General features: G+C 49.2%; 1 protein-coding gene across 3 annotated transcripts in view; it reads left to right on the top strand.

The window, feature by feature from the left end:
• sec62 (SEC62 homolog, preprotein translocation factor) overlaps positions 1 to 27,612 on the top strand; it is a 99,411-nt gene that overhangs the window by 47,248 nt on the left and 24,551 nt on the right. For all 3 annotated transcript variants that reach the window (XM_038815585.1, XM_038815587.1, XM_038815586.1), the window contains exons 2-4: positions 16,302 to 16,410; positions 21,025 to 21,130; positions 22,024 to 22,231. In XM_038815585.1, the coding sequence (XP_038671513.1) occupies positions 16,302 to 16,410; positions 21,025 to 21,130; positions 22,024 to 22,231 (423 nt within the window). The remainder of the gene's footprint in view (positions 1 to 16,301; positions 16,411 to 21,024; positions 21,131 to 22,023; positions 22,232 to 27,612) is intronic.

The raw sequence follows: 27,612 nt of genomic DNA, 5'->3' as shown, positions 1-27,612 counted from the left end.
TGTATCGCTGTCTCTGCTGCGGCAGCTTGTGGGCGTTTCGGGGCGTGGTCAGTGGGCGGAGTCGTGGGCGAGTCCGATGAAGAACTGGTCTGTGAGGGGGATGGTGGAAACGTGTCTCTAGTGGGTGGGGTGAGGTGTTCTGCTGCGTCTAGCAGGACATGGTGTGCATGGTTGGCCTGTGTTCCATATGCCTTTAACTGGTTGATATGGAACCACGCGGTCTTACCATTAGGATATTTTATCCTATAAACTGAGGGGCTAATTTTATCCGAAATTGAGTATGGGCCGGAATATTTTGGTGCCAAAAAACTGCTGGGGTTGTATACAGATAGCATTACCTGTTGTCCAACCTGGAATTCTGTGGGGTGTACGGTCTTATTAAAGAATGCTGTGCTTTGTCTACGGCGTTTCCCTAGCTGAACTGCGGCTGCGATCTGTGCAGACCTCACAGTCTCAACCAGGTCTTTAACCGTCTTTTCGTGTGTGAGGGCCGTCACTTCGGGGCTAGTCATGTCCAGTCCTAAAAGGAATTCAGTACCTTTCATAGGGCGTCCGGTCATGAGTGTGTGTGGTGTGTATCCTGTGGAAGTTGAAACTGTATTTCTGATGAACATGAGTGCAAATGGGAGCACTGAATCCCATGTGGAGTTGTTCTCTTGAACCATTTTTCGAAGCGTGGATTTTAGGGTCCGATTCATGCGCTCTACAATCCCGCTGGACTGTGGGTGATACGCAATATGAAAATTTTGTTTTATGCCAAATATTGTCAGGACGTTCTTCATGACCCGTCCTGTGAAGTGAGATCCCTGGTCCGAATCAATGCTTCGGGGTAAACCCCATCTCGTGAATATGTGGTGGGTCAGGATCTTTGCAGCTGTCTTAGCTGTATTCGTTCTAGAGGGGAATGCCTCTACCCATTTGGTAAAGGTATCGATGACCACCAGAACGTATTTATAGCCATTCCTACAAGAGGGCAATGGTCCTATAAAGTCGATCTGGAGGTTTGTCCAGGGGCCATTAACTGGTCGAGTATGCCGAAGTTGTGCCTTTTTAGAATACCTCTCCGGGTTATTCTGGGCGCAAATAAGGCAATTCTCGATGTAGTGACTTACATCTGTCCTTAGGTTAGGCCACCAACAGAGCTGCCTGAGGTGCCTCGTGGTTGCGTCCATCCCTTGATGCCCGTGTCCATCATGGAACAAAGCAATCATTTCATTCCTGTCCTGCTGCGGGACCACACAAAGCTGATCCTTTATGATCACACCCTCATGTGTGGTCAGTGCGTGTCTGAACTTGTCATACTGTGGCACAAAGTTGCCTTTGAAAATCTCCCTGAGATCCTCATCTTGCTTCTGTGCCTCAGCTAAATCCCTGATATCTGTTTGTGAGACTTGAACCGCGCTCACAGGGGCGCTAGCTGGTGCGCTAGCTGGGGGTGTCCACAAGTGTCCTCGCCTGGAACCTGCCTTAGCCAGCGCGTCGGCTTTTACATTCCCAGGGGGGGATGACCTATGGTGGCTTCTCACTTTGATAATGCCGAAGGTCCTGTCCTTCGCTTTCTCTAAAATGTGTTGGAGTAAAGGGGCTGATGGAAGGGGTTTCCCATCTGCGGAGACAAAACCTCGTGTCCTCCACAGGGATAGAAAATCTGTTAAACTATTACAGACATATAGACTGTCCGAATATATGTCCGCTGGGCTGGGGAAAGAATCGGGGTGGTCCACTATATAAGCTATGGCCGCGAGCTCTGCTGCCTGCGCGCCTAAGTGTCCTGGTAATTTTAAAGCTATCTCTTCGAGAGCGCGCCCCTGCGCGTCCTCGACATAGATGCCGCATCCTGTGATACGCTCACCTTCTAAAACCGTGGATGAACCGTCTACGTATATCCGTAGTGGTCCACACGTGTCTGTGTGTTGGGGGCTTTGTTTTGGGTTCCCTATCTTCCTGGGGGGTGTCTTCGCTATAAAGGGTCCTGTGTTATGTAAGGGGGCTACAATTTCACATTCATGGGGCTGTCCTGGGTATTGGAGGTTGTCGGCTAAAAATGTGTGTGCGCGCGTCCGTTTTACTGTAATGTCCCGTCCTTGTAAGAGTAGTGTCCACCTAGCTGCCCTAATCTGGCTAACTGAACCGTCCTTCAGTCGACCGTCTAGGAGTAACTGTGTGGGGGTGTGCTCGGTCAAAATGGTGGTGGGGTTGAGTCCGGTTAAGTACGAAAAATATTGCACTGCCCAGAAGACAGCAAGGAGGTGCCTCTCGCAGGCTGAAAATCCTTGTTCAACTGGGTCTAACAGTCGGGAGGCATAAGCCACTGGTCTTAGCTGCTCGTGCCGTTCCTGAAGTAACACGGCCGAGAGGGTCAGATCTGTGCTCGCTACCTCTATTGCATAGGGGGAAAGTTGGTCTGGGACTTGTAGCGCGGGTGCTGCGCTAAGGGCTTTCTTTAACTCTTCCACAGCCTCTGTATGCTGCGGAAGCCATTCCCAGGGGGCTCCTTTCTTAAGGAGGTCTGAGAGTGGGGCGGCTTTTGTCGCGAATCCGTCGATGTGGTTCCGACAATAACCAACCAGTCCTAAAAACGACCAGAGGGCTGAAACATTCTGGGGAAGGGGCAATTTGACAATCGAATCAATTCTTTTGAATTCGATCTCGCGTTTGCCGTGTGTGATGACTGTTCCCAAATACATCACTTTGTTTTCCAAAATCTGGGCCTTTCTTGGGTTAACTTTACAGCCAATTGAGGTTAAAAGTTCCAGGAGTTCGGCCAGAAGCGTAATGTGCTCTGCCTTTGTGTCTGTCTGCATAGTAGGTCGTCTACATACTGTACCAGACATTCGGGGCGGGAAAATTTTTCTAAACCATTCGCCAACTGTCGGTGGAAAATGGAGGGGGAATTGTGGAATCCTTGTGGAAGGCATGTCCACGTATACTGTTGTGTTTTAAAAGTGAAGGCAAATTTGTACTGGCACGCCTTTGCCAATGGGATTGACCAGAAGCCATTGCTAATGTCCAATACCGTGAAAAACTTGGAGTTGAGTCCCTGCTTGAGCATGATCTCGGGACTTGTTGCTACCGTGGGGGCTACTGCTGGGGTTACTTTATTGAGTTCCCGATAATCAATGGTCAGACGCCATGATCCGTCGGGCTTTCTCACTGGCCAAATAGGGGCATTATTGGTCGAGGCTACTGTTCTAAGCACACCTTGCTCCAATAAGCTACCTATCACATTCTCTATTTCTCCCTCTGCTTCTAGGGGAAATCTATATTGTTTTGTGGTCTGGGGTCAGGTCCGGTAACGTGAATTTGTCCAGCCATTCTGCCGCAGTCATGCCGGTGACTGGCAAATGCTGTCCTATGTTTGTTGAGTACTGCCTTAACTTGTCTGTCCGTGTTTAGTGTAGTCGGGTCAAATGAATAGTCTCCTACTGCACTAATCCTGTTAGCGTACTCTCCTACTGTGAGAGTAGCGGGTGCTCTGTCCGATCTTGCCATTCGCCAGACACATTGGTTCACTGGGTCGAACGACAGGCTATGGGCATTCATAAAATCTATCCCTAGGATGTGTTCTGCTGTCCGGGGAAGATTTACTAGAACAACGGGGTGTTTGGTGGAAATGTTCCCTAGCTGGATTGCTACGGGTGCTGTAATGTGTCCCTGCTGCGAGTGTCCTGTGAACCCGCTAAGTGTGATGGTGGAGGTGGTCGGCCACGTGTCTGCTTGGGCCGTGGTGGTGGAGTTAATTGTGGTGCGGGAGCCTCCTGTGTCCCAAAGTAACTCTATGGGCTTCCCTCTTAACTTTGCCGTGACTACCGGTCTTCCTGATGGATCCCATAGTGTGTCACAGACCCAAGTGGGGGAGCCCGAACACCGTCAGTCCGTTCCGTCCACATTGGTCTGTCCTGACTGGATCCCTATACTATGGATCGGTTTTGTTTTATTCCTGTTCAGAGTGCCTGTCTGCTGGCCTCTCTGTGATCTCTGGGGTGCATTACATTCTTTAGCCCAATGTCCTAACTGGCCACAGTTGTAGCATTCCTGCGACTTCTGTGGAGGGCTGCTCTTTCCTTCATTCACCCACGCGGGTTTTTGGTGCTCTCTCACTGCCTGTATGTCTGCTGCAGCCTGAGCCTCTTCTGGGGATTTCACTTTACTCTTGCCCTGAACTGATTGCTCCCAAGCGCGGGACAATCTTTTCAGGACCCACTTCTCATTATGGGCTTCCTCTGAGGGGTCATAGCTGTTGCAAGCACTCTGTCCTGCTTCTGTTGCATGAGAAATTATGGTGCGCGTCCATTTAACCATATTTTCACGGTTCAAATGGGCTCTATTTAAATCGCCAAATACTGCGTTAAAATGGATCCACAGCCTTCCGGCGAATGCTGTGGGGTGCTCGGTTTTCTTCTGCCGGCACTTATTAAGTCCTTCTACGGGGTCACCTCGATTATACCCTATGGCATCTAAAATGGAGGTGTGCATTTCCTCTAGGGTGCCTCCGCCAACGTTCTGTGGGTCGGGGAGGGCTGCTACAACCGATTGGTCCAAACTCAGAACTGTGAGTTTAACCTGCTCTCTCTCGTCCAGGCCTGTTGCTTTACCTTTGCGAAAAACTGGTGGGGGTCTGCAGTGGGGAGAAACGGAGTGATCTTCTCACACGCGTCCCTGAGTTGGGTTACAGTTAAGGGGGTGGTGTAAGTAATATCGGGTGCGCCTTCTGTGGTCGCTTTTCTCTGGGTGGTGACTGGATTCATTGGAATGGTAACGAGCTGATCTGTGGGGGGTTGGGGTGCTTGCCTTTTCTGCTGCGCTGCTGGCGCACATGTTCCCTGAACATAACGCTGCGCTGTCTCACTTAACTCTTTCCAGTCTGGGGCATTCTCCTCATCTAACTGCGTTCCAAAGGTGCTTTGAAACCCATTTTGCACCGAAAGCAGCGATTGCAGCTCTGCAATCTGCTTCCTGCATTTCGCGTGGTCTACGGTACTCTGTCTTTGTTCTGTGGTGGCAGCATGGAGTGCTCTCAAAGCTGCTTTAAGGTCAGAGCATTGCCTCTGCAAAGCCTCTACCTGCTTCTCTGATTCTTCTCTTATCAGGACGGCACGTTGCACGTCCTGATAGGCCTTTTCGTACTGGGTCTGGGAACTGCTGAGATGGGCTAGACAAGACTGATGTGCCCTCTTGGCATCATCCACCTCTCTACCTTTCTCTGCCAACTTCCCTCTAAGATCCATGTTTTCCTTTTCGATGTCCCTGACATCCACTTTACTCATTCTATTTCTTTCTTCTAATTCTGCCCGGAGCGTCTGAACGACCTCCTCTGTGCCTCGCAATTGTGCCAAACAGGACACAATCGCCATCGGCTTACGTGCTTTACTCATATTTTTCTTGTGAATTTGAGAGAGGTTCTCCCACCAAGTATGTCCTATACTTCCGGGACCTGTCTCCTCATTCAAACAAAACTCTTTCCAAAGGGGCCATCCCTTTCCTTGCAGATACTGATATAAACTAAATGGTACAATTTAAAGGTGGGGGGGGGGGGGGGGGGGGGGGGGTACAACTACAAACGTTGTACCTTTGTTTATGAGGGATAGACCCATTAATTACAGGCCAGTCAGTCTAACCTTGTTAATGAGTCACAGAGTTTTACAGCACAGAAAATTCTGAGAGACAGGACAGCCTGTCACTTTGAAAAGTACAGAGTAATCAAGGACATTCAGCATGGATTTGTTAAGGAAAGATCGTATCAAGTTAACTTTATTTAATTTTCATTGAGGAAGCAACAAGGAGGAATGATGAGGGTAATGCAGTTGATGTGGTCGACATGAATTTTACCAAAGCTTTTGACAAGGTCCCACATGGCAGACGGATTTTAAAAATAAACAAATGTGGGATCCAGATCCAGGAGAATGAGGCAAGCTGAATAGAAAATTGGCTCAGTGGCAGGAAACAAAGGGTATATTTATGACTGGATTCCATGCTCCCCCTTTTCCCCCACCCTGTGGTTGATGAGGCCTTCACGATGTCAACCCATTTCCTGCAATTCTGCCCTCACCCCTTCCCCTCCCTCCCAGAACCAAAATAGGACCCCCTCTTCCTCAGTTTCTACCTGACCAGCTTCCATGTGCAAAGGATTATCCTCCGCCATTTCTACCAACTCCAGCATGATGCCACCACCAAACACATCTTTCCCTCAACTCTTTTGTCAGTATTCCGTAGAGATCATTCCCTCTGATACCATGGTCCACTCCGCTATTACCTCTACACATCACCCCCTTCCCACATCACTTTCCCATGGAAATGCAGGAGGTGAAACACATAATAATAATCTTTATTAGTATCATAAGTAGGCTTACATTAACCGAAAATCCCCTAGTTGCCACATTATGGCATCTGTTCGGGTACACGGAGGGAGAATTCAAAATGTCCAATTCATTTAACAAGCATGACTTTCGGGACTTGTGGGTGGAAACCGGAGCACCCGGAGGAAAGCCACGCAGACTTGGAGAGAACATGTAGACTCCGCACAGACAGTGACCCAAGCAGGAAATTGAACCCGGGTCTCTGGCGCTATGAAGCATAGTGCCCTTGCCTCCTCTCTCCCCACTGTCCAAGGACCCAAACGCTCCTTCCAAGAGGCTGGTTTAGCACACTTTCTAAAGCCTCCACATCCTCTGGTAGTGTGGCGACCAGAATTGAACACTATACTCCAAGTGTGGCCTAACTAAGGTTCTATACAGCTGCAACATGACTTGCCAATTCTTATACTCAATGCCCCGGCCAATGAAGGCCAGCATGCTGTATGCCTTCTTGACTACCTTCTCCACTTGTGTTGCCCCTTTCAGTGACCTGTGGACCTATACACCTAGATCTCTCTGACTTTCAATACTCTTGAGGGTTCTACCATTCACTGTATATTCCCTACCTGCATTAGACCTTCCAAAATGCATTAACTAATTTGTCCGGATTAAACTCCATCTGCCATCTCTCTGCCCAAGTCTTCAAACGATCTAAACCCTGCTGTATTTAGATCGTTTGGACTGCGTAGACCCGATTAAAGCGTCAATTGCACGGCTGGAGCTTAGATTGGATGCCCAAGATCGGGCGATCCAGAAAGTAGAGAAGGCATTGGCTGACCAGGAGGAACATCAAACTGCGGTGGAGCTGAAGGTGAGGATGCTGAGCAACCAGCAGAAAAGGCTCCTCGAGAAGGTGGAGAACCTAGAGAATAGGTCCCGCCGGCAGAACTTTAGAATCGTTGGGCTCCCGGAGGGGTCCGAAGGAGCGGACGCTGCGGCATGAATAGCGGACATGTTCGAGAATTTGTAATAATCACCGGTTTGCCCCAGGAAGGATGGACGGAGGGTTTCGGAGATGGCAGAGAGTAGGGATTGAGAGGATGGGGGATATGTTTATAGAGGGGAGCATTCCTAGCTTGAAGGAGCTGGAGGAGAAATTTGGAAACTTGGCGAGGGGAAACAAATTCACATATCTGCAGGTGCGGGCCTTCCTATGCAGGCAGGTTTCAACCTTCCAGCTCCTATCACCAAGGTGGGTGCAGCACAGGGTAGTTTCCAGAGGGTGGGTGGGAGAAATGAGGGTCTCTGACATTCACAAGGAACTTATGGGGTCAGAGGAGATGCAGACTGGGGAGCTGACGCGCAAGTGGGAAGAGGAGTTGGGAGGAGCGATAGAGGATGGTCTATGGGCAGATGCGTTGAGTAGAGTCAACACGTCCACAACATATGCCAGGCTCAGCCTGATACAATTCAAGGTCGTTCAGCGGGCTCACATGACAGTGGCCCAGATGAGCAGATTCCTTGGGGTAGAAGAATAGGTGTGCAAAATGTGCGGGAGGGCCAGCGAACCATGTCCACATGTTCTGGACATGTCCAAAGCTTGGGGGATTCTGGCAGGGGTTTGCAGATGTCACGTCCACGGTGTTAAAAACAAGTGTGGCACCGAGTCCAGAGGTGGCGATTTTCGGGGTGTCGGAAGACCCAGGAATCCAGGAGGAGAAAGAGGCAGATGTTCTGGCCTTTGCTTCCCTGGTAGCCCGGAGACGGATATTATTAGCTTGGAGGGACTCAAAGCCCCCGAAGTCGGAGACCTGGCTATCTGACATGGCTAGCTTTCTCTGGAGAAAATCAAGTTCGCCTTGAGGGGGTCAATATTGGGGTTCGCCCGGAGGTGGCAGCCGTTCGTCGACTTCTTTGCGGAAAATTAATCGTCAGCAGAAGTGGGCGGTTAGTTTAGCTCAGGGGTTAATAAAGGTGGGTCCTGTAAGGGAGGAAGACGGCTTTTGCACTGTTTATAGATTCATGTATATTGTTTATTTTGTTGTCGTTGTAAAACCAAAAAATACCGCAATAAAATGTTTATTTTCAAAAAAAACAATGTTGCCTGAAGTTGAGGTCCTGGCCTGTTCTTCGAGCTTGTGTTAAGCTTCACTGAAACACTGTGCCAGATCAAGGGCAGAAACATGAGCACGGGGACAAGGTGGCGATCTAAAATACCAAGCGGCTGGAAGCTTGGGGTTATGCTTGCGAACCGAGCAGAGATGTTCCACGAGGCAGCCAACTAATATGCGTTTGGTCTCCCCAATGTAGAGGAGGCCGTACAAAGGCAATAATATATTGAAGGACTCTGAATAGGAAAGGGACGTGAGGCGGATAGTTTTTAAGCACGATAGGGGTTGAGGGTTTTTTTTTGAGGCAGCGGGTGGTAACGGCAGACCTTGCTAATGCAAACTATTTGCAAATTGGATTTTACTAGCAAATGTTTTCTTTGGTCCTTTCATATGCAGAGCCATTAAATAAAATTTAAATGGAAATTGTTCTTGCAAAGTTTACTGTTTTTGGTGCAATCAAGCTGCTGAATTTAATGACTGAAAGATATACAAAGTTAAACCACAAGCCAAACAAAGCATTTTATTCTCTTTAAATGAAAGATGTTGGATTTTGAAATGTGATTCTCAGAACAGCCTATAGTCAAGGGATAGCTTCTCAAAATCCCATATGATTGCCTCAAATGCGGGGAAGCAGCTTTGAAGCAGTTTTTATGATTCGGGCATCGCCCTTCTGAGCTCACCGATGTCTGTTGGTACTATTGGGTGCTGGTAAAGGAAAAAAGTCGTCATTTCTTTCTGGAGCTCCATCAGCTGTCTCCTTGACGATAATGTGTGAAACGTAAGTGGTCTCATTAACGGAACAGAGGCCAAAGCCTCAATTTTAACTGCACAGAGCTTGTCATTAGTGTTGGCATCTACCACTTCCTTGGTAGATCTGCTTCATTTTCCCAGTGGAAGAAAGTTGTTTCCAAAGTTTTTCTCAAGTGCGTCACAGCCTGGTAGAATGTATATTTTTCAATTAGAAAATATGATTCCGGAACTTCCGGTTGCGGCTATGCGGAGCTAAGCCGCACGTTTGGCAGCTCCCGCTAGAAACGGACTTTGGGGCTCTTTTCAGGGCCCCCAACGGAGCTTTATCGATGATTCACGACTTGGGAAGGGGTCTGCAGTAGATCCCCAGGGTTCTATGGTCCGGACCAGGAGTGGGGTGAGCAGAAAAGCGGTGGCAGCGCCTCTGGAAAAGTGGGGGAAGGAAAACAAAATGGCGGCCGGCGGAGCCCTCGAGGAGTGGAGGCAGTGGGCGCAGGAGCAGCAGGAGACTCTTCGGCGCTGCTTCCAGGAGCTTATGGTGGAGCTGCTGGAGACTCAGACAGCCCAGGGGGCCGCAATCCGGAAGCTGCAGCAGCAGCGGCCTCCGAAAGGGAGGATGAGGCCGCGGCCGTCGCGGGGAAGGTGGAGATGCACGAGGCGCTCCATAAAAAGTGGCAGGAGCGGTTCGTGGAGATGGACAACAGGTCGAGGCGGAAATATTTACGGATCCTGGGCCTCACGGAGGGGCTGGAGGGGTCGGACCTGGCGGCCTATGTGGTCGTTTTGTTGAACTTGCTGATGGGAGCTGGGTCCTTCCAGGGGCCCCTGGAGCTGGAGGGGGCCCACAGAATACTGGCCAGGAGGCCCAAGCCGAATGAGCCGTCGCGGGCGGTGCTTGTGCGGTTCCACCGGTTCGTTGACCGGGAGTGCGTGCTTCGGTGGGCCAAGAAGGAGCGGAGCAGCAAGTGGGAGAACACGGTGGTGCGGATCTTCCAGGACTGGAGTGCGGATGTGGCTAAGTAGAGGGCCGGGTACAACCGGACGAAGGCGGTGCTCCACAGACAGAGTGTGAAGTTTGGCATGTTGCAGCCGGCGCGTCTGTGGGTCACCTACAAGGACCGTCGCCATTATTTTGAGTCCCCGGAGGAGGCGTGGGCCTTCGTGCAGGCTGAGAAATTGGACTCAAACTGAGGGTCAGGGATGGGGGTTTTGTATGTAAATGTAACTGTCTATTTTTTTTTGGAGGGGGGGGGTTCTCTGTTTCATGCAGGATGTGTGTTGGCTGTAGGGTGTGTGGGGCGATGTCTTTATGTCTTTTTGTATGGGTCTGATGGACGGGTTCGGGCAGGGAGGTAAACTGGGAGTGCGGGGAGCTGGTGGTGGGGACCGGCAATGGGAGTTGCCCTAGAGGAGGCGGGGTTGGGCAGGGTGAAAGCGTGGGCTTTCCTCTGGTTTCCCACGCTGCGGGGTGATGGGGGCAGGGTCAGGGCTGAGAGGCACAGGCCTTTGCTGGTTGTTATTTTCCCGCGCAAGAGCGGGGGGGGGGGGGGGGGAGAGAGGAGGGCCTGCTGATGGGCACGGAGGAGGAGGAGTAGTCCCAAGTGGGGAGGGGTCGGAGGTGTGGCGGGAGTCGCCGGAGTCAGCAGATGTTAGCTGGCTCACGGGAGTGCTATGGAGGGGGGGGTGCGGCTGGGAGGGGTCCTAGCCTTGGGGGGGAGGGGTTGCTGCTGAAATGGCCAGGAAGGAGCTGGCGTATGCGGGCCGGGGGGGGGGGGAGTTGTTGCCGTGGGGAACAGGCCGAGCGGGGGGCGCTGGCCAATGGCGGGCAGGGGATGGGTTATGGCTAGTAGGCAGGGGAGGGGGGCAGGGAGCCCTCTGATCCGGCTGATAACCTGGAATGTGTGGGGGCTGAACGGGCCGGTCAAGCGGGCCCGGGTGTTTACGCACTTGAAGGGGCTGAAGGCGGATGTGGCCATGCTCCAAGAGACGCACTTGAAGGTGGCGGACCAGGTTCGACTGAGGAAGGGATGGGTGGGCCAAGTATTTCATTCAGGGCTGGATGAGAAGAATCGGGGGGGGGTGGCGATCCTGGTGGGGAAGAGGGTGTCGTTTGAGGCGTCAAAAGTGGTGGCTGACAGTGGCGGGAGGTATGTGATGGTGAGTGGTAAGATGTAGGGGGAGCGGGTGGTGCTGGTGAATGTTTACGCCCCAAACTGGGACGATGCGGGGTTTATGCGGCGCATGTTGGGCCGCATTCCGGATCTGGAGGCGGAGGGCCTGATCATGCGGGGGGAGGGACTTCAACACGGTGCTGGATCCCCCATTGGATCGATCCAGGCCCGAACGGGTAGGAGGCCGGCAGCAGCTAAGGTGTTGAGGGGGTTTATGGATCAGATGGGAGGGATGGATCCCTGGAGGTTTTCTCCCACGTGCATAAGGCCTATTCCAGGATTGATTTTTTTGTCCTGAGCAGGGGGCTGGTTTCGAGGGTGGAGGATGTTGAATACTCTGCCATTGCCATTTCAGATAATGCCCCGCACTGGGTAGACCTCGGGCTGCGGGAGGAGAGGGACCAACGGCTGTTCTGGCACTTGGAGGTGGGACTGCTGGCAGATGAGGAGGTGGCCGGGAGGGTTCGGGGGTGTATCAAGAGGTACCTTAAGGCCAACGATTACGGGGAGGTCCGAGTGGGGACGGTCTGGGAGGCATTGAAGGCGGTGATTAGAGGGGAGTTGATTTCCATCCGAACCCATAAGGAGAGGGGAGAGCAGAGGGAGAGATTGGTGGGGAAGATGGTGAGGGTGGACAGGAGATATGCGGAGGCTCCGGAGGAGGGATTGCTGGGGGAGCGGCGTAGCCTTCAGGCCAGGTTCGATCTACTGACTACCAGAAAGGCGGAAGCTCAGTGGAGGAAAGCACAGGGAGCGGTGTATGAGTACGGGGAGAAGGCGAGTAGGATGCTGGCACACCAGCTCCGGAAGCGAGATGCGGCCAGGGAGATTGGGGGAGTGAAGGATAGAGATGGGAAGGTGGTGCGGAGGGGGGTAGACGTTAATGGGGTCTTTAGGAACTTTTATGGGGAATTGTACCGGTCTGAACCCCCGGTGGAGGGGGGGGGGAATGGGGCGCTTCTTCGACAAGCTGCGATTTCCGAAGGTGGAGGCGGGGCAGGTGGAGGGACTGGGGCGCCGATTGAGCTGGAGGAGCTGGTTAAAGGGATAGGGGACATGCAGTCGGGGAAGGCGCCGGGGCCGGATGGGTTTCCGGCCGAATTTTATAAAATGTATGCGGACCTGTTGGGCCCCCTGTTGGTTCGGACCTTTAACGAGGCAAGGGAGAGGGGGCTTTGCCCCCAACTATGTCACATAGAGAGTTAACAGGAGTATTACAGGATTTGTATGGGCGCATGGGACTCCGAGGGTGAGAAGGGTGTTTTTGGAGCGGGGCAGAATTTGGGGGGGGCTGGCGCTGCCCAACCTCTGTGGGTACTATTGGGCTGCCAACGCAGCGATGGTGCGTAAGTGGGTAATGGACGGGGAAGGGGCAGCATGGAAGAGAATGGAGATGGCATCCTGTGTGGACACGAGCCTGGAGGCGCTGGTAACGGCGCCGTTGCCGCTCCCTCCAACGAGGTATACCACGAGCCCGGTGGTGGTGGCTACCCTCAAAATTTGCGGGCAATGGAAATGGCAAAGGGGGAAGGTGGGGGGCTCGATGGAGTCCCCGATACGGGGGAGCCACCGGTTTGTTCCAGGGAGCATCGATGGCGGATTTCTGGGTTGGCACAGGGTGGTATTAGGAGGTTGAGGGACCTGTTTGTGGATGGGAGGTTCGCAAGCCTGGGTGAGTTAGAGGGGAAGTTTGGGCTCCCCCCGGGGAACATGTTTAGGTACATGCAGGTTAGGCCGATTGCCAGGCGGCAGGTGGAGGGGTTCCCTCTGTTGCCCCCACGTGGGGTACGGGACGGGGTGCTCTCGGGGGTGTGGGTTGGAGGAGGGAGGATTTCGGACGTATACCGCGTAATGCAGGAGGTAGACGAGGCCTCGGTGGAGGAGCTGAAGGGTAAATGGGAAGAGGAACTGGGTGAGGAGATTGAGGAGGGGACATGGGCGGAAAGGGTGAATTCCTCCTCTTCCTGTGCGAGGCTTAGCCTCATACAGTTCAACGTGCTGCACAGGGCCCACATGACTGGGACGAGAATGAGTAGGTTTTCGGGGGCGAAGACAGGTGTGCTAGGTGCTCGGGGAGCCCAGCAAACCACGCCCATATGTTTTGGGCATGCCCAGCGCTGGGGGAGTTTTGGAAGGGGGTAGCAAGGACGGTGTCGAGGGTGGTAGGATCCAGGGTCAAGCCAGGCTGGGGACTCGCAATTTTTGGGGTTGCAGTGGAGCCGGGAGTGCAGGAGGCGAAAGAGGCCGGTGTTCTGGCCTTTGCGTCCCTGGTAGCCCGGCGGAGGATCTTGGTTCAATGGAAGGATGCGAGGCCCCCAAGCGTGGAGGCCTGGATCAATGATATGGCGGGGTTCATCAAATTGGAGAAGGTGAAATTTGCCATGAGGGGATCAGTACAGGGGTTCTTTAGGCGGTGGCAGCCTTTCCTGGACTTCCTGGCGGAACGGTAGGGAAATAGGCTGGCAGCAGCAGCAACGCGGGGAGGGGGGGGGGGGGTTTTGGTTCGGTGGGAGGGAGAATTGTGTACATGGGTTTGTTGGATGTGGCGGGTGTTATCTCTTTTTGTTGTTTGCTTTTTTCTGTTTTTGTAGTTGCTTTTGTAGTTGGGTGGTTGTTCTTGGGTTTTTACCATGGTTGTTTTGTTAATATTGTTTTGTTTATATTTTGTGAAAATCTTAATAAAAATTATTTAAAAAAAAAAAGAAAATATGATTCCGTTTTTTCATGGGTCATTAATTGTGTGGAGAACAAAATGTTTTGTATTGAGACTTCCCGCCCACATTTAGTTCACCTCTGTGCAGTCTGCTTCTGATCATTCAAAATCATTTGTTCCATTTAGAAGGGAAAAAAAATTGTCCAGGAATGTGAATTAATCTGGGGCTTTACAAATCCTTTGTGCATCTGCAAACTTCATTACTATGAACGTGCACATTATAGAAGCAAGCTGAATTGGGAACTAGAAACTGGGAATTTTAGCCCTTCAAAAGAATTGAATGGTCAGATAATTTGCATGAAACTACTAAGTGAAGTGTGATTAGATCTAACTACCAGTGTGTTGCACCTAATATCGGTTTTAGATATCTGGTGATGTGCCAGACACTTCCAGTGCCTCTAATCAGCAGTCATTCTGAGCCTGGTATTAATTGTTGTGGGGTTAGTGGAACTGGAGGTCTTTTTTTTTCATAGAATTTACAGTGCAGAAGGAGGCCATTCGGCCCATCGAGTCTGCACCTGCTCTTGGAAAGAGCACCCTTCCCAACTGCACACCTCCACCCTATCCCCATAACCCAATAACCCCACCCAACACTAAGGGCAATTTTGGACACCAAGGGCAATTTAGCATGGCCAATTTACCTAACCTGCACATCTTTGGACAGTGGGAGGAAACCGGAGTACCCGGAGGAAACCCAACGCACACACGGGGAGAACGTGCAGACTCCGCACAGACAGTGATCCAAGCCGGGAATCGAACCTGGGACCCTGGAGCTGTGAAGCAATTGTGCTAATCACTATGCTACCGTGCTGCTCTAAAGTCAGTTTTTAACAACAGTTGGATCAGTAACCAGCAGGGATCTCATTAGACATGCCCGTCAGCCTTGCATATATATTTTATACCCCTTCTGGGGTTATGGTTGCCAGCCAGATTCAGAATTCATGAGCTATCTCCTTAAAACAAAAGCAGAGCAGAATAACTAGAAGAGTAATAAGCTTCAGATACATTTTAGGTGTATCAACAGATTCAAAAACGGCTTCTTCCCTGCTATTACTAGACTCCTGAATGGCCCTCTTATGGACTGAATTATGTCTCAACACCTTGTCTCTACTGTTGGAGCGCTGTATTCCTTATGCTTCATCCGACGTCCATGTATTTACATTGTGTATATATCGTATGTCCTATGTTTTTCATGTATGGGACGATCTGCCTAGGCTGTACGCAGAACAATACTTTTCACTGTACCTCTGTACACGTGACAAATCTAAATCTAAATTTTTAAGTTGCCTACAATCTAATATTTTGATCTTTCCGGAAAAGGTAGGCTTTTGGGCACTGTTCAGTTTACAATATGTTAATTGAAAAGTAATTGTTTTCCAAAAAACTTTCTGAATGTTTAAAATTCCATTCCAGAGAATAAGTGAACCAGTATCCTTTGGAGATTTATGATTTGGAGATTATGATAACCTGTTTCAAACTTAATTTGTCTTTAAAATTATGAAACATTTTGCTAGGGTAGACACAGAGGTGTTTCCACTTTTAGGGGTGCCCAAAGCTGAGAGCCATGAATATAAGATATACTAATAAATCTAATATGAAACTGTCACGTAGAATGGTTGAGGAAAATGGCATAAATGTCCGTTTGGACCAAGGCTACGATGAAGTCTGGAGCCAAGTCCTCCTGCCAGAGTATAAACTGAACATCAGTGAGTTGGTTATTAGTAAGCACTAAGTGTTTGTACTGTTGATGACACCTTCCATCACTTTGCTGAAAATTGGGAGTAGGCTCATGGGGTGCTAAGTGGTCCAATTTGATTTGTCCTTTTCGGTGGATGGAAATATAACCTGGACAGTTATGCACCATAAAAAGAATTGGCCACTGGCCTTGTATTTTAGCTTGTTGCTGTATTATCCAGTTTATGATTACCACAATGTGAAAGTGTTAATTCTTGAAATACCGAGTAATTATTTAATCTGTGCCTATGACTTCAGTTAAATGACTTCTCTGAAGAGCTAAGCAGGGCTGCCTATATCAGCAAAAGTGCAGAATTTGTATACTATGCTGACCTTGTGCTGTTCAGATCCTCTATTGAGTTACATTGAGTTTAATCAGTGTACTTGTTGGTTAAGGTCCATTTTCATTTTAACCTCGATGCTGGTAACGATCTAAGCTTAAAAGGGGCATCCCGAAGACCAAGACATTATTGTGCCTAAATACAAAAGCTCCCAGTTGAATGTGCTCATCATGTCTTTTGTTTTTAAGGAGGTTGGAGAACCAACTAAAGAGGAGAAAGCGGTGGCCAAGTATTTACGTTTTAATTGCCCAACCAAGTCCACCACCATGATGGGCCACCGAGTTGATTATTTCATTGGTAAGATCATATTGCAAAAATTAAAACCGTTTAGGCAACTGCAAAATTCATTCATATGGGTGTATACATGTGCTTATGTTAGTACATGTATATACACCTTTGTGTGTAGATTTGGTACAGGCATGTATGTGTTGATGCTTGTGTGTGCATCCAAAATCTCGGGACAAGTTACTCAGTTGGTGTCCATTAAATGTAGGCTGTGACATTGAGGATAATTCCTGAAGTAATCATGGCAATGGGAGTACATCACTTAGCCCTTCATGCCTGGTCCACCTTTTGAGTTAGATTTATACCAGTCCATTAATTCACCTTGTCTCCTAATGCTCTTGCCCAACAAAATCGATCCATCTCAATCTTGAAAGCCTTCGTTGTCTTAGTGAATATTCTGGAAAGTGAATAAATGCTATACTCCAAAGCAAAGGCTGTTCATTCGGACAAGTCCAAGCATTTTCATTCATGTCAACCTTGCCTTTTTTGCTTTTCCCCTGGTTCCCTCTCTGGAAACCTTTCCATTTTTCTCTTGAACCTATTCCTTCCTCCATGATTTATTCCACAAATTAATTACACTTTACATAATTATATTTGAAGAGCTTTCTTCCTCCTTACTACCTAATTTTTGATATGTTCTCCATGAAATTTGAACCTCCTGCCAAGTTGAGAATTTGGCTGAAACCAACTTTTGTTAGGTTTCCCCCGAAAATGTATTTCTTTTTTTTTAAAAATAATTTTTATTCAAATTTTCACATTTTCACAAAAAAGAAAACAGTAACAGAAAATTAAGAACAAACCCCCCCCCCCCCCCCTATGTATACAACAGAGAAAAAATAAATAAACACCCATCGTTGACAAAGCTTTAACCCACACAAAAACAAAGAGACAACCCCCCCCCCCACTTTTGATTTTACCGTTCTGCCAGGAAGTCGAGGAACGGTTGCCACCGCTTGAAAAACCCCTGTACCAACCCCCTCAAAGCAAATTTCACCCTTTCCAATTTAATAAACCCCGCCTTGTCATTGATCCAGGCCTCAACGTTTGGGGGCCTCGCATCCTTCCACTGAAGAAGAATCCTCCGCCGGGCTACCAGGGACACAAAGGCCAGAATACCGGCCTCTTTCGCCTCCTGCACTCCCGGCTCCACTGCAACCCCAAATATTGCGAGTCCCCAGCCTGGATTGACCCTGGATCCTACGACCCTCGATACCGTCCTTGCTACACGCTTCCAAAATTCCCCCAGCGCTGGACATGCCCAGAACATGTGGACATGGTTTGCTAAGCTCCCAGAGCACCTAATACATCTGTCCTCGCTCCCAAAAAAACGGCTCATCCTTGTCCCGGTCATATGAGCCCTATGCAGCACCTTAAACTGTATGAGGCTAAGCCTCGCACAAGAAGAGGAGTTCACCCTTCCTAGGGCGTCCGCCCATGTCCGCTCCTCAATCTCCTCACCCAGCCCCCTCCAATCCCCCGACTCCCTCAGCGCCATAGCCAGGGGTTCAATTGCCAGCGCAAAAAGTAGGGGGGGGACAGGGGACACCCCTGCCTCGACCCTCGATATAATCGAAAATACTCCGACCTCTTATTCGTGGCCACACTCGCCATCGGGGCCTCATACAACAACCTTACCCAACTGACAAACCCATCCCCAAACCCGAACTTTTCCAGCACCTCCCACAAGTACCCCCACTCGACCCTATCAAAGGCCTTCTCCGCATCTAGTGCCACCACTATCTCTGCCTCCCCTTCTACCGCCAGCATCATTATAACGTTCAAGAGCCTCCGTATATTAGTGTTCAGCTGCCTCCCCTTCACAAACCCCGTTTGATCCTCATGAATAACCTGCGGCACACAGTCCTCAATCCTCGTGGCTAAGATCTTCGCCAACAACTTGGTGTCCACATTCAAGAGTGAGATCGGCCTGTGTGACCCACACTGCAGGGGATTCTTGTCTCGCTTAAGAATCAAGGAGATCAGCGTCCGAGACATCGTCGGGGGCAAAGCCCCCCCTCCCTTGCCTTGTTAAAGGTCCTAACCAACAGGGGGACCAGCAGGTCTGCATACGTCTTGTAAAATTCAACCGGGATCCCATCCGGCCCCGGCGCCTTCCCCGACTGCATGTTCCCTATCCCTTTGACCAGCTCCTCAAGCTCAACTGGCGCCCCCAGACCCTCCACCCGTTCCTCCTCCACTCTCGGAAATCTCAGCCGGTCTAAAAAGCGCCCCATCCCCCCCTCCTCCGCCGGAGGTTCGGACCGATATAGTCTCTCGTAAAAGTCCCTGAAGACCCCATTAATGTCTACCCCCCTCCGCACCACATTTCCTCCCCGATCCTTAACACCACCAATCTCCCTGGCCGCATCCCGCTTACGGAGCTGGTGTACCGGCATCCTGCTCACCTTCTCCCCATACTTGTACACCGCACCCTGAGCCTTTCTCCATTGAGCCTCCACCTTTCTGGTGGTCAACAAGTCGAACTCAGCCCGAAGGCTGCGCCGCTCCCTCAGCAATCCCTCCTCCGGCGTACCTCCTGTCCACCCTCACCATCTCCCCCACCAATCTCTCCCTTTCTCTCTGCTCCCCTCCCTGTGGGCCCGAATGGGGATCAACTCTCCCCGAACCACCGCCTTCAGCGCCTCCAAGACCGTCCCCACTCGGGCCTCCCCATTATCGTTGGCCTCTAGATACCTCTCGATACATCCTCGAACCCGCCCCCTCACCGCCTCGTCTGCCAGCAGCCCCACCTCCAAACGCCACAACGGGCGCTGGTCCCTCTCCTCCCCCAGCTCGAGGTCCACCCAATGCGGGGCATGGTCCGAAATGGCTATCGCCGAGTACTCAGCGTCTACTACCCTCGCAATCAGCGCCCTACACAAAACGAAAAAATTGATCCGGGAGTAGGCCTTGTGCACGTGGGAGAAGTATGAAAATTCCCTGGCCCTCGGCCTCACGAACCTCCATGGATCCACCCCTCCCATCTGGTCCATAAACCCCCTCAGCACCTTAGTCGCCGCAGGCCTCCTACCCATCCTGGAACTGGATCGGTCCAGTGGCGGATCCAGCACCGTGTTGAAATCCCCCCCCCCCCCCCATTACCAGGCCCCCCGCCTCCAAATCTGGAATCCGGCCCAACATGCGCCGCATGAAACCCGCATCATTCCAATTCGGGGCGTATACATTGACCAGCACCACCTGCTCCCCTTGTAGCTTGCCGCTCACCATCACGTACCTCCCGCTGCTGTCTGCCACCACACTCGACGCCTCAAACGACACCCTCTTCCCCACCAGGATCGCCACCCCCCGGTTTTTTGCATCCAGCCCCAAATGAAACACTTGTCCCACCCACCCCTTCCTCAACCTAACCTGATCCGCCACCTTCAGGTGCGTCTCCTGAAGCATAGCCACGTCCGCCTTCAGCCCCCTCAGGTGCGCGAACAAGCGGGACCGTTTAACCAGCCCATTGAGTCCCCTCACATTCCAGGTGATCAGCCAGATCGGAGGGCCACCTGCCCCCCTCTCAGCCCGTTCCCCACGGTGACAGACCCCCATCCCGCTCGCCTCTGCACGCTCCAGCTCCTCCTTGGCCATTCCAGCAGCAACCCGGTATCTCTCTTCCCACCCCCCCCCCCCCCAAAAGCTAGGGCCCCCCTAGCTGCGTAACACCAGTTATTGTACTTCAGTAAGTCAGCCGACTCCTGCTGACCCCGCCACCCCAATTACCCTCCCCAGTGTCTCACACCCATTCCCCCAATGCCGACCGCGCCCCCATTCCAAGCCCCGACCCAAAACGCGGGAAGACAGGCACATGACCCAACAGGGCCGCGAACCCCACCCAAACCTGCAAACAGTGAAATGATAAAAATCCCAACATGACATCAAAAAACACCCAAGTAAACAGATAACAGTCCCGAAAAGCAGACAAGAAAAAATAGAACAGCAAAAAAACATCGTCCAATAGAACCAAAAAGAAAAAAGCGAAAGGATATCAAGGAGGACAAAGCCTCCAGGGTGTGTACAATGTTCCCCAGCCCCCAGTCTTCAGTTCATGTCCAGCTTCTCTGCCTAGACAAAAGTCCAGGCCTCCGGGGAGTCAAAGTAAAGTGGGAGTTCTTTATAGGTGACCCACAGGCATGCCGGCTGCAACAGGCCAAATTTGACCCCCTTCTTGTGGAGCACTGCCTTCGCCCGGTTAAACCCAGCTCTTCTCTTCCCCACCTCCGCACTCCAGTCCTGGTAGATCCGGATCTCCGTATTCTCCCACTTGCTACTCCTCTCCCTCTTCGACCAACGAAGCACACACTCACGGTCAACCAAGCGTTGAAAGCGGACCAGCACCGCCAGGGCGGTGAATCTATCAGGGGTTATGGGGAGACGGCGGGAGAATGGGGATGAGAAAAATATTAGCCATCATTGTGTGGCTGAGCAGACTCGATGGGCCGAGTGGCCTAATTCTGCTCCTATGTCTTATGGCCTTGTAGGGCGAAAGGAATAGAAGGATATGTTGATGAGGTTAGATGAAAAGGGATGGGAGGAGACTCATAAGCACTGGCATGAACCTGTTGGGCTGAATGACCTGTTTCTTTGCTGTAAAGATTTTGTAATACTGCCATCACCTTTCAGCTTCCAAAGCAGTTGACTGTTTGCTGGATTCAAAATGGGCAAAATCAAAGAAAGGAGAGGAGGCTGTCTTTACAACTAGGGAATCAGTAGTCGAATTCTGCAACAGGTGGGTGGAATTTTTTAATTGCCAAATTTGCAAACTCTGTTTTCCTCCTGTTAATGTCATCAGGCTTCCTTGAGTGGGTGGGATTCGGGATGGCATGTGGTTGGTAAGCAATGCCACTTTGGGGAGTGGTGGCTCCATGGTTTCATGTTTAGTAGTTGACGGTTGGAACCAGTGGTAAGCTCGATAACCTGAACCAGGCTGGTTTACAGTACTTTGGCTTACTACTAGGATCTTAAAGGGTGAGAGTGGGAGGTTGATTCCTTCCCTATAGCTCGGTACCCTAATGGGCAAGAGAATCATGACTAGACTGTATGGAGGTAAACTTTCCAGTCCCTTGCAACTTAAAAAAATATCCGTTTGATATCTCATCCGAACACCCAAAAATATGGCTCTTTATTCATGTACTTTGGATAAAGATAATATAATCCCATCTGTAACAGTGAGGGTAAAAGCTTCAGCATTTCTCAATTCAATAAAATCAACCACAGAAGTAGTAACGGGATTCCAGGATTTCTCCCAAATTAATTTTCCAACGGAAGCTTATTAAAGCGAGGACATTAATTTATAGAACTCCTATCACAACCTCAGGATTTCCCAAAGCATTTAATAGCCAATGAAGGCGTTTTTGCAGTGTCGTGACTGTTGACACATACAAAACGCAGCTGTCAATCTGCGCACAGAAAGCTCCCACAAACAGCAGTGAAGTAATGACCAGAATAAATTGTTTTCACATGCCTAGTTGAGAAATACATTTTGACCAGCAAATTTAGGTGCCAGAGAGCAGCAGATATGTCCACAACCCTCCCTCTGCAAGAATAAGTTACAGCAGGGAAGGGGGAAAAATATTTTTACGTTGAACAGAAATAAATCCTTTTCTCCTGTGATGCCGACAGGCTTCTTAAGAAGCAGTTCTTCCACCGTGCATTGAAAGTGATGAAAAAGAAGTCTGAGAAGGAAATCAAAAAGGAGAAAGAGAAAGTGAAAAATGACAGCAGCAAAGAAGAGGAAAAGAAGAGCAAGAAGGAAATCTCAAAGGATGAAAAGAGTAAGAAAGAGAAGAAAAAAGACAGTGAGAAAGAAGAAAGCAAGAAGGAGAAAAAGGTAAGAGACCTGATTCCCGAGTGAAGAATGCCCACGTGTTCTACAGTACTCCACAGGTGCCTTTATGTAGCACTTTTGACATAGTAAAACACTCTGAGACACAGGATTATTATCAAGCAAAAATTTGACACTGAGCCAAATAAGGAGATATTAGGACAGGTGACCAAAGGCTTGATCAGAGATTTTAGGAAGTGACTTAAAGGAGAAAAAAAGAGGTAAAGTTTGGGGTGGAATTCCAAACCTTAAGGCCCAGGCCTGGAGCACAGACACCAGTGGTGAAGTGAAGGAAATGGGGAGGCAGAACAGGCATCTCCATTGTGATCGGCGATCTAGATTTGGATGACGTGTCGAGTTCATTTGGGTGGAGGTAAAAAAACAGCAAGGACACTACGGGCAATTTAGCATGGCCAATCCACCTAACCCACACATCTTTGGACTGTGGGAGGAAACCGGAGCACCCGGAGGAAACCCACGCACACAGGGGGAGGACGTGCAGACTCCACACAGACAGTGACCCAGCCGGGAATCGAACCTGGGACCCTGGAGCTGTGAAGCATTTATGCTAACCACCATGCTACCCTGCTGCCCATATATTAATGCCATGGAGAAAGGAAGTGAATGTAGTGGGGCCAGATTTGCAGAAAACACAAAAATAGGTGGAAAAGCAAGTTGCGAGAGGCATACAAACAGTTTGCAAAGAACTATTGATAGGTTACGTAAGTGGGCAAAAAGTTGTCAAATGGAGTATATTATGGGAAAATATAAAGTTGTTCATTTGGAAGGGAGAACAAAAGAACAATATTATTTAAATGTAGAAAAACTGCACAACTGCAACGCACAGGGGGTGGGGGGTACTTGTGCACAAAACACAGAAAGATGGCACACAGGTGGAGCAGGTAATCAGGAAGGCTATTGGGGGTTGGAGTGTAAGAATAGGAACATCTTACAAGGTACTGGTGAGACCACACCTGGAGTACTGAGAGCTGTTTTGGTCCCCTTATTTAAGGAAAGATATTATTTCATTGGAGGCCATAAAGAGAAGATTCACTTGAATGATCTGGTATGGAGGGGTTGTCGTATGAACAATGGTTAAACAGGTTGGGACTCTACTCATTGGACTTCCGGTGGCAACATGTAGAAGGGCAGTCGCACACTAGGTGGCCCCGCCAGAGGACTTTAATTTAAGCCCTTTTCGCCCAATTTGTGAAGGAGATTTGGGCTGGAGTTTGGTTCGATTGATGGGTTAAGATTCCCACATCAAGGGGATGTCCAATAAATACAAGACAAGGCAGCATCAAAATAAGGAAATATTATTGAACTCTGAAGCCTCATGAGCTCTGTTGGTGAGGAAATTGGCGGAGGATGCTGTGGCATCGGTGGCCACTCCACTAACAGCTGAGATGCAGGCATCCTAGCAGTGAAATTAATTTAAATGAAATGAAAATCGCTTATTGTCACAAGTATGCTTCAAATGAAGTTACTGTGAAAAGCCCCTAGTCGCCACATTCCGGCTCCTGTTCGGGGAGGCTAGTACGGGAATTGAAACATGCAGCTAGTCTGCCTTCGTCTGCTTTCAAAGGTTACGTAAGTGGGCAGTGATTTAGCCCTGTGCTAAACCAGTGGAACTTCAGAAACTATAACGGGGAGGTCTCTTAAGGATCCTGAAATACTTATTGAGGGGGCAATGTCCTCTATTCAAGCGGCTTTTGCAAACGTGAATGAAGTGGTAACGGTGCAGGGCGCAGAGCTAAAAGTGGTGGAGGTGACTCTTTCAGGGCAAAGAGACCAGAACACCTTTCTGGAAGTGGAGATGGTCTGGGTGGCCAACGACAACAAGGCACTGAAATCCAAGGTGGATGATTAGGGTGGTACGGTAGCACAGTGGAATAGACTTCAAGATAAAGTAGTGAAGGTTAAAACCCTTAAATCATTTGAGAAATCATGTCAGCAGCAGAAGGATGTAGCGGAGGGGGGGGGGGGGGGGGGGGGTGGACTTTAGGATAATATTGGATGAGTGAAATAAAATGGACTTAATTGATCCCCCATTATCATCTTCTACCCTTGTTACATTGTTGCTTGCTCCTTTTGTAACCTGCATTCATTTTAAAAGCCGATTTAGTTGATGGCACTGGAATTTAAAGATTGCATCACATCGATAAATTCACTCAATTTCATAGTGATACGGTCACTCATTTCAGCAAATAGAATGGCTTTACAGCTCATCTCGCCTGTACCGGTATTAATTCCACAACAGAATTGTCTACTCTAATCCCATTTTTTGTAATTAGCCCCCTCAAAAATATCACGAGTGACTACTTCAGGAACTAAATGGAATAGTATATTCCATTATCCTAATCACCGTCTGTGTGAAAACATTTCTTCTTACCCAATCATTAACATGCTGAAGTGATCTTTTGTACAAGATCCCTTTCATAAGTTATAACAGTTAGAACGCAGAACTGCCTTGCCCCTCCCACCCTTAACCTTTCACGAATCTTAAGTGACACATTTCCCCCGGCTTTGAATTTGTTTTTGCAAATGCCTGCAACGGGAACCATTAAGTCGTGTTAAGTTCTATGAGCTTGAACACTTAATTTGCCACCTCAGCAACTTGAATTGGATTTTTTCCAAGTTGCTAATTGGTTTTCCTTCCTTGAGTTCTTATTGGTTTTGATGTGAAAGAAGCTGGAAACTGTTCATACAGGTGTTCATCCATAAGCATTATTTTTTTTAAATCAGTTTTTACTAATAATGCAGATGCTTTCTCGAGTTCTGAATTTATTTTGGTTTGCTCACGGTTTCTAACTCAAAGGGAGGTTGTGTAATTCTGCAAGATTCCAAAGCCTTCCTGTTTGTGCGCTTCCTGCCATCAAGCTGCTCATCTGAAGCACAGTCTAACAGCAGACGTTTTATCTAATAGAAGTCTTTTTATAGATAATTGGGGTGGGGAGGCATGGCCCAATATGGGAGGAACAGTTCTGCGCAAAATGGCTGTAACAGGCCAGCAAACCGAAAGCACAAAAGAATGGATAATGAGGGGTTGGAAGCATTTTGTTTTATTCTGAGGAAACACAGGAGCACCTTTTAGGAGTAAGTTCGAACAGATGGGGGTAATTTTTCTGTTATGGGCCAGGGTTTTGAAACTCCAAAGTATCTTATGAAGTCCACCTGACCTACAACCTTTAAGTTGAATTTGGCTAGGATGAGCACAAGGGCCTTCCCTTCAGGTGTGATTCAACAGTCTTCCCAGACACTTGAATCAAATCTAAGAACTTAGTTAACATTTATATAAACACACAGCAAGAATTGTTATCAATTATAAACATTAAAGACACCGCACAGCTACAGTGATCTATGTATTACACTTAATGAATTCCCCCCTTAACTGTTCCAATTCAAAAACAAAATCCCCAAAACCCCTCTTCGAGGGAATGGCCCAGCATTCTCACTTAAATGAGACTGGCTTTCCCTGAATATATTTTTTAAGTTACCAAAGCAGGTAGTCACAAACTCTTTACTACTTCTGGAACAGATATTTAAAATGAAAATAGGGAGAGACAGGCCAAAACACTTATTTCCTCTGTCTGAGTCCACAACAGTCAAAACTGAAAACAAAATTAAAGCAAACCTCTCAGCCACAGTTCAGCTCCACCCACAAAATTACAACACTGAAGCCATGTGATAAGACAGAAACCTTTCTTAAAGGCACACCCCCATGATATTTCCTAGAAAAAAGATGAGAGAGCCTTAATAAACTAACCCTTGATCTCACTGTCCTTGCAAACTATTATCCCATCTCAAAATACTCTCTGGGGGGGTTTAAACTAATTCAGCAGGGGCATGGGAACCTGGATTGTAGTTTTGGGGTACGGGAGATTGAGAGTAGAGAGGTCAAGAGCACAGATTTGACTTCGCAGGAGGGCACCAGTGTTCAGGTTGGTGGTTTGAAGTGTGTCTATTTCAATGCCAGGTGTATACGAAATAAGGTAGGGGAACTGGCAGCATGGGTTGGTACCTGGGACTTCGATGTTGTGGCCATTTCAGAGACATGGATAGAGCAGGGACAGGAATGGTTGTTGCAGGTTCCGGGGTTTAGGTGTTTTAGTAAGGTCAGAGAAGGGGGCAAAAGAGGGGGAGGTGTGGCGCTGCTAGTCAAGGACAGTATTACGGTGGCAGAAAGGATGCAAGATGGGGACTCTTCTTCCGGGGTAGTATGGGTTGAGGTTAGAAACAGGAAAGGAGAGGTCACACTGCTGGGAGTTTTCTATAGGCCACCTAATAATTCTAGAGATGTAGAGGAAAGGATGGCGAAGATGATTCTGGAAAAGAGCGAAAGTAACAGGGTAGTTGTTATGGGAGACTTTAACTTTCCTAATATTGACTGGAAAAGATATAGTTCGAGTACATTGGATGGGTCGTTCTTTGTACAATGTGTGCAGGAGGGTTTTCTGACACAATATGTTGACAGGCCAACAAGAGGTGAGGCCACTTTGGATTTGGTTTTTGGTAATGAACCAGGCCAGGTGTTAGATCTGGAGGTAGGTGAACACTTTGGAAACAGTGACCACAATTCGGGGACCTTTACATTAGTGATGGAAAGGGATAAGTATATCCCGCAGGGCAAGAGTTATAGCTGGGGGAAGGGCAATTATGATACCATTAGACATGACTTAGGATGTGTGGGTTGGAGAAGTAGGCTGCAAGGGTTGGGCACACTGGATATGTGGAGCTTGTTCAAGGAACAGCTATTGCGTGTTCTTGATCAGTACGTACCAGTCAGACAGGGAGGAAAGGGTAGAGCGAGGGAACCGTGGTTTACCAAAGAAGTGGAATCTCTTGTTAAGAGGAAAAAGGAGGCCTATGTGAAGATGAGGCGTGAAGTTTCAGTTGGGGCGCTTGATAGTTACAGGGAAGCGAGGAAGGATCTAAAGAGAGAGCTAAGACGAGCAAGGAGGGGACATGAGAAGTCTTTGGCAGGTAGGATCAAGGAAAACCCAAAAGCTTTCTATAGGTATGTCAGGAATAAAAGAATGACTAGGGTAAGAGTAGGGCCAGTCAAGGACAGTGGTGGGAAGTTGTGTGTGGAGGCTGAGGAGATAAGCGAGATACTAAATGAATACGTTTCGTCAGTATTCACTCAGGAAAAAGATAATATTGTGGAGGAGAATGCTGAGACCCAGGCTATTAGAATAGATGGCATTGAGGTGCGTAGGGAAGAAGTGTTGGCAATTCTGGACAAGGTGAAAATAGATAAGTCCCTGGGGCCTGATGGGATTTATCCTAGGATTCTCTGGGAAGCCAGGGAAGAGATTGCTGAGCCTTTGGCTTTGATTTTTATGTCATCATTGGCTACAGGAATAGTGCCAGAGGACTGGAGGATA

Source organism: Scyliorhinus canicula, chromosome 13 (genome assembly GCF_902713615.1).
Source record: "Scyliorhinus canicula chromosome 13, sScyCan1.1, whole genome shotgun sequence".
Taxonomy (NCBI): domain Eukaryota; kingdom Metazoa; phylum Chordata; class Chondrichthyes; order Carcharhiniformes; family Scyliorhinidae; genus Scyliorhinus; species Scyliorhinus canicula.
Note: the sequence above shows the minus strand (reverse complement) of the source record. Positions and strands in the feature narration are given on the sequence as shown.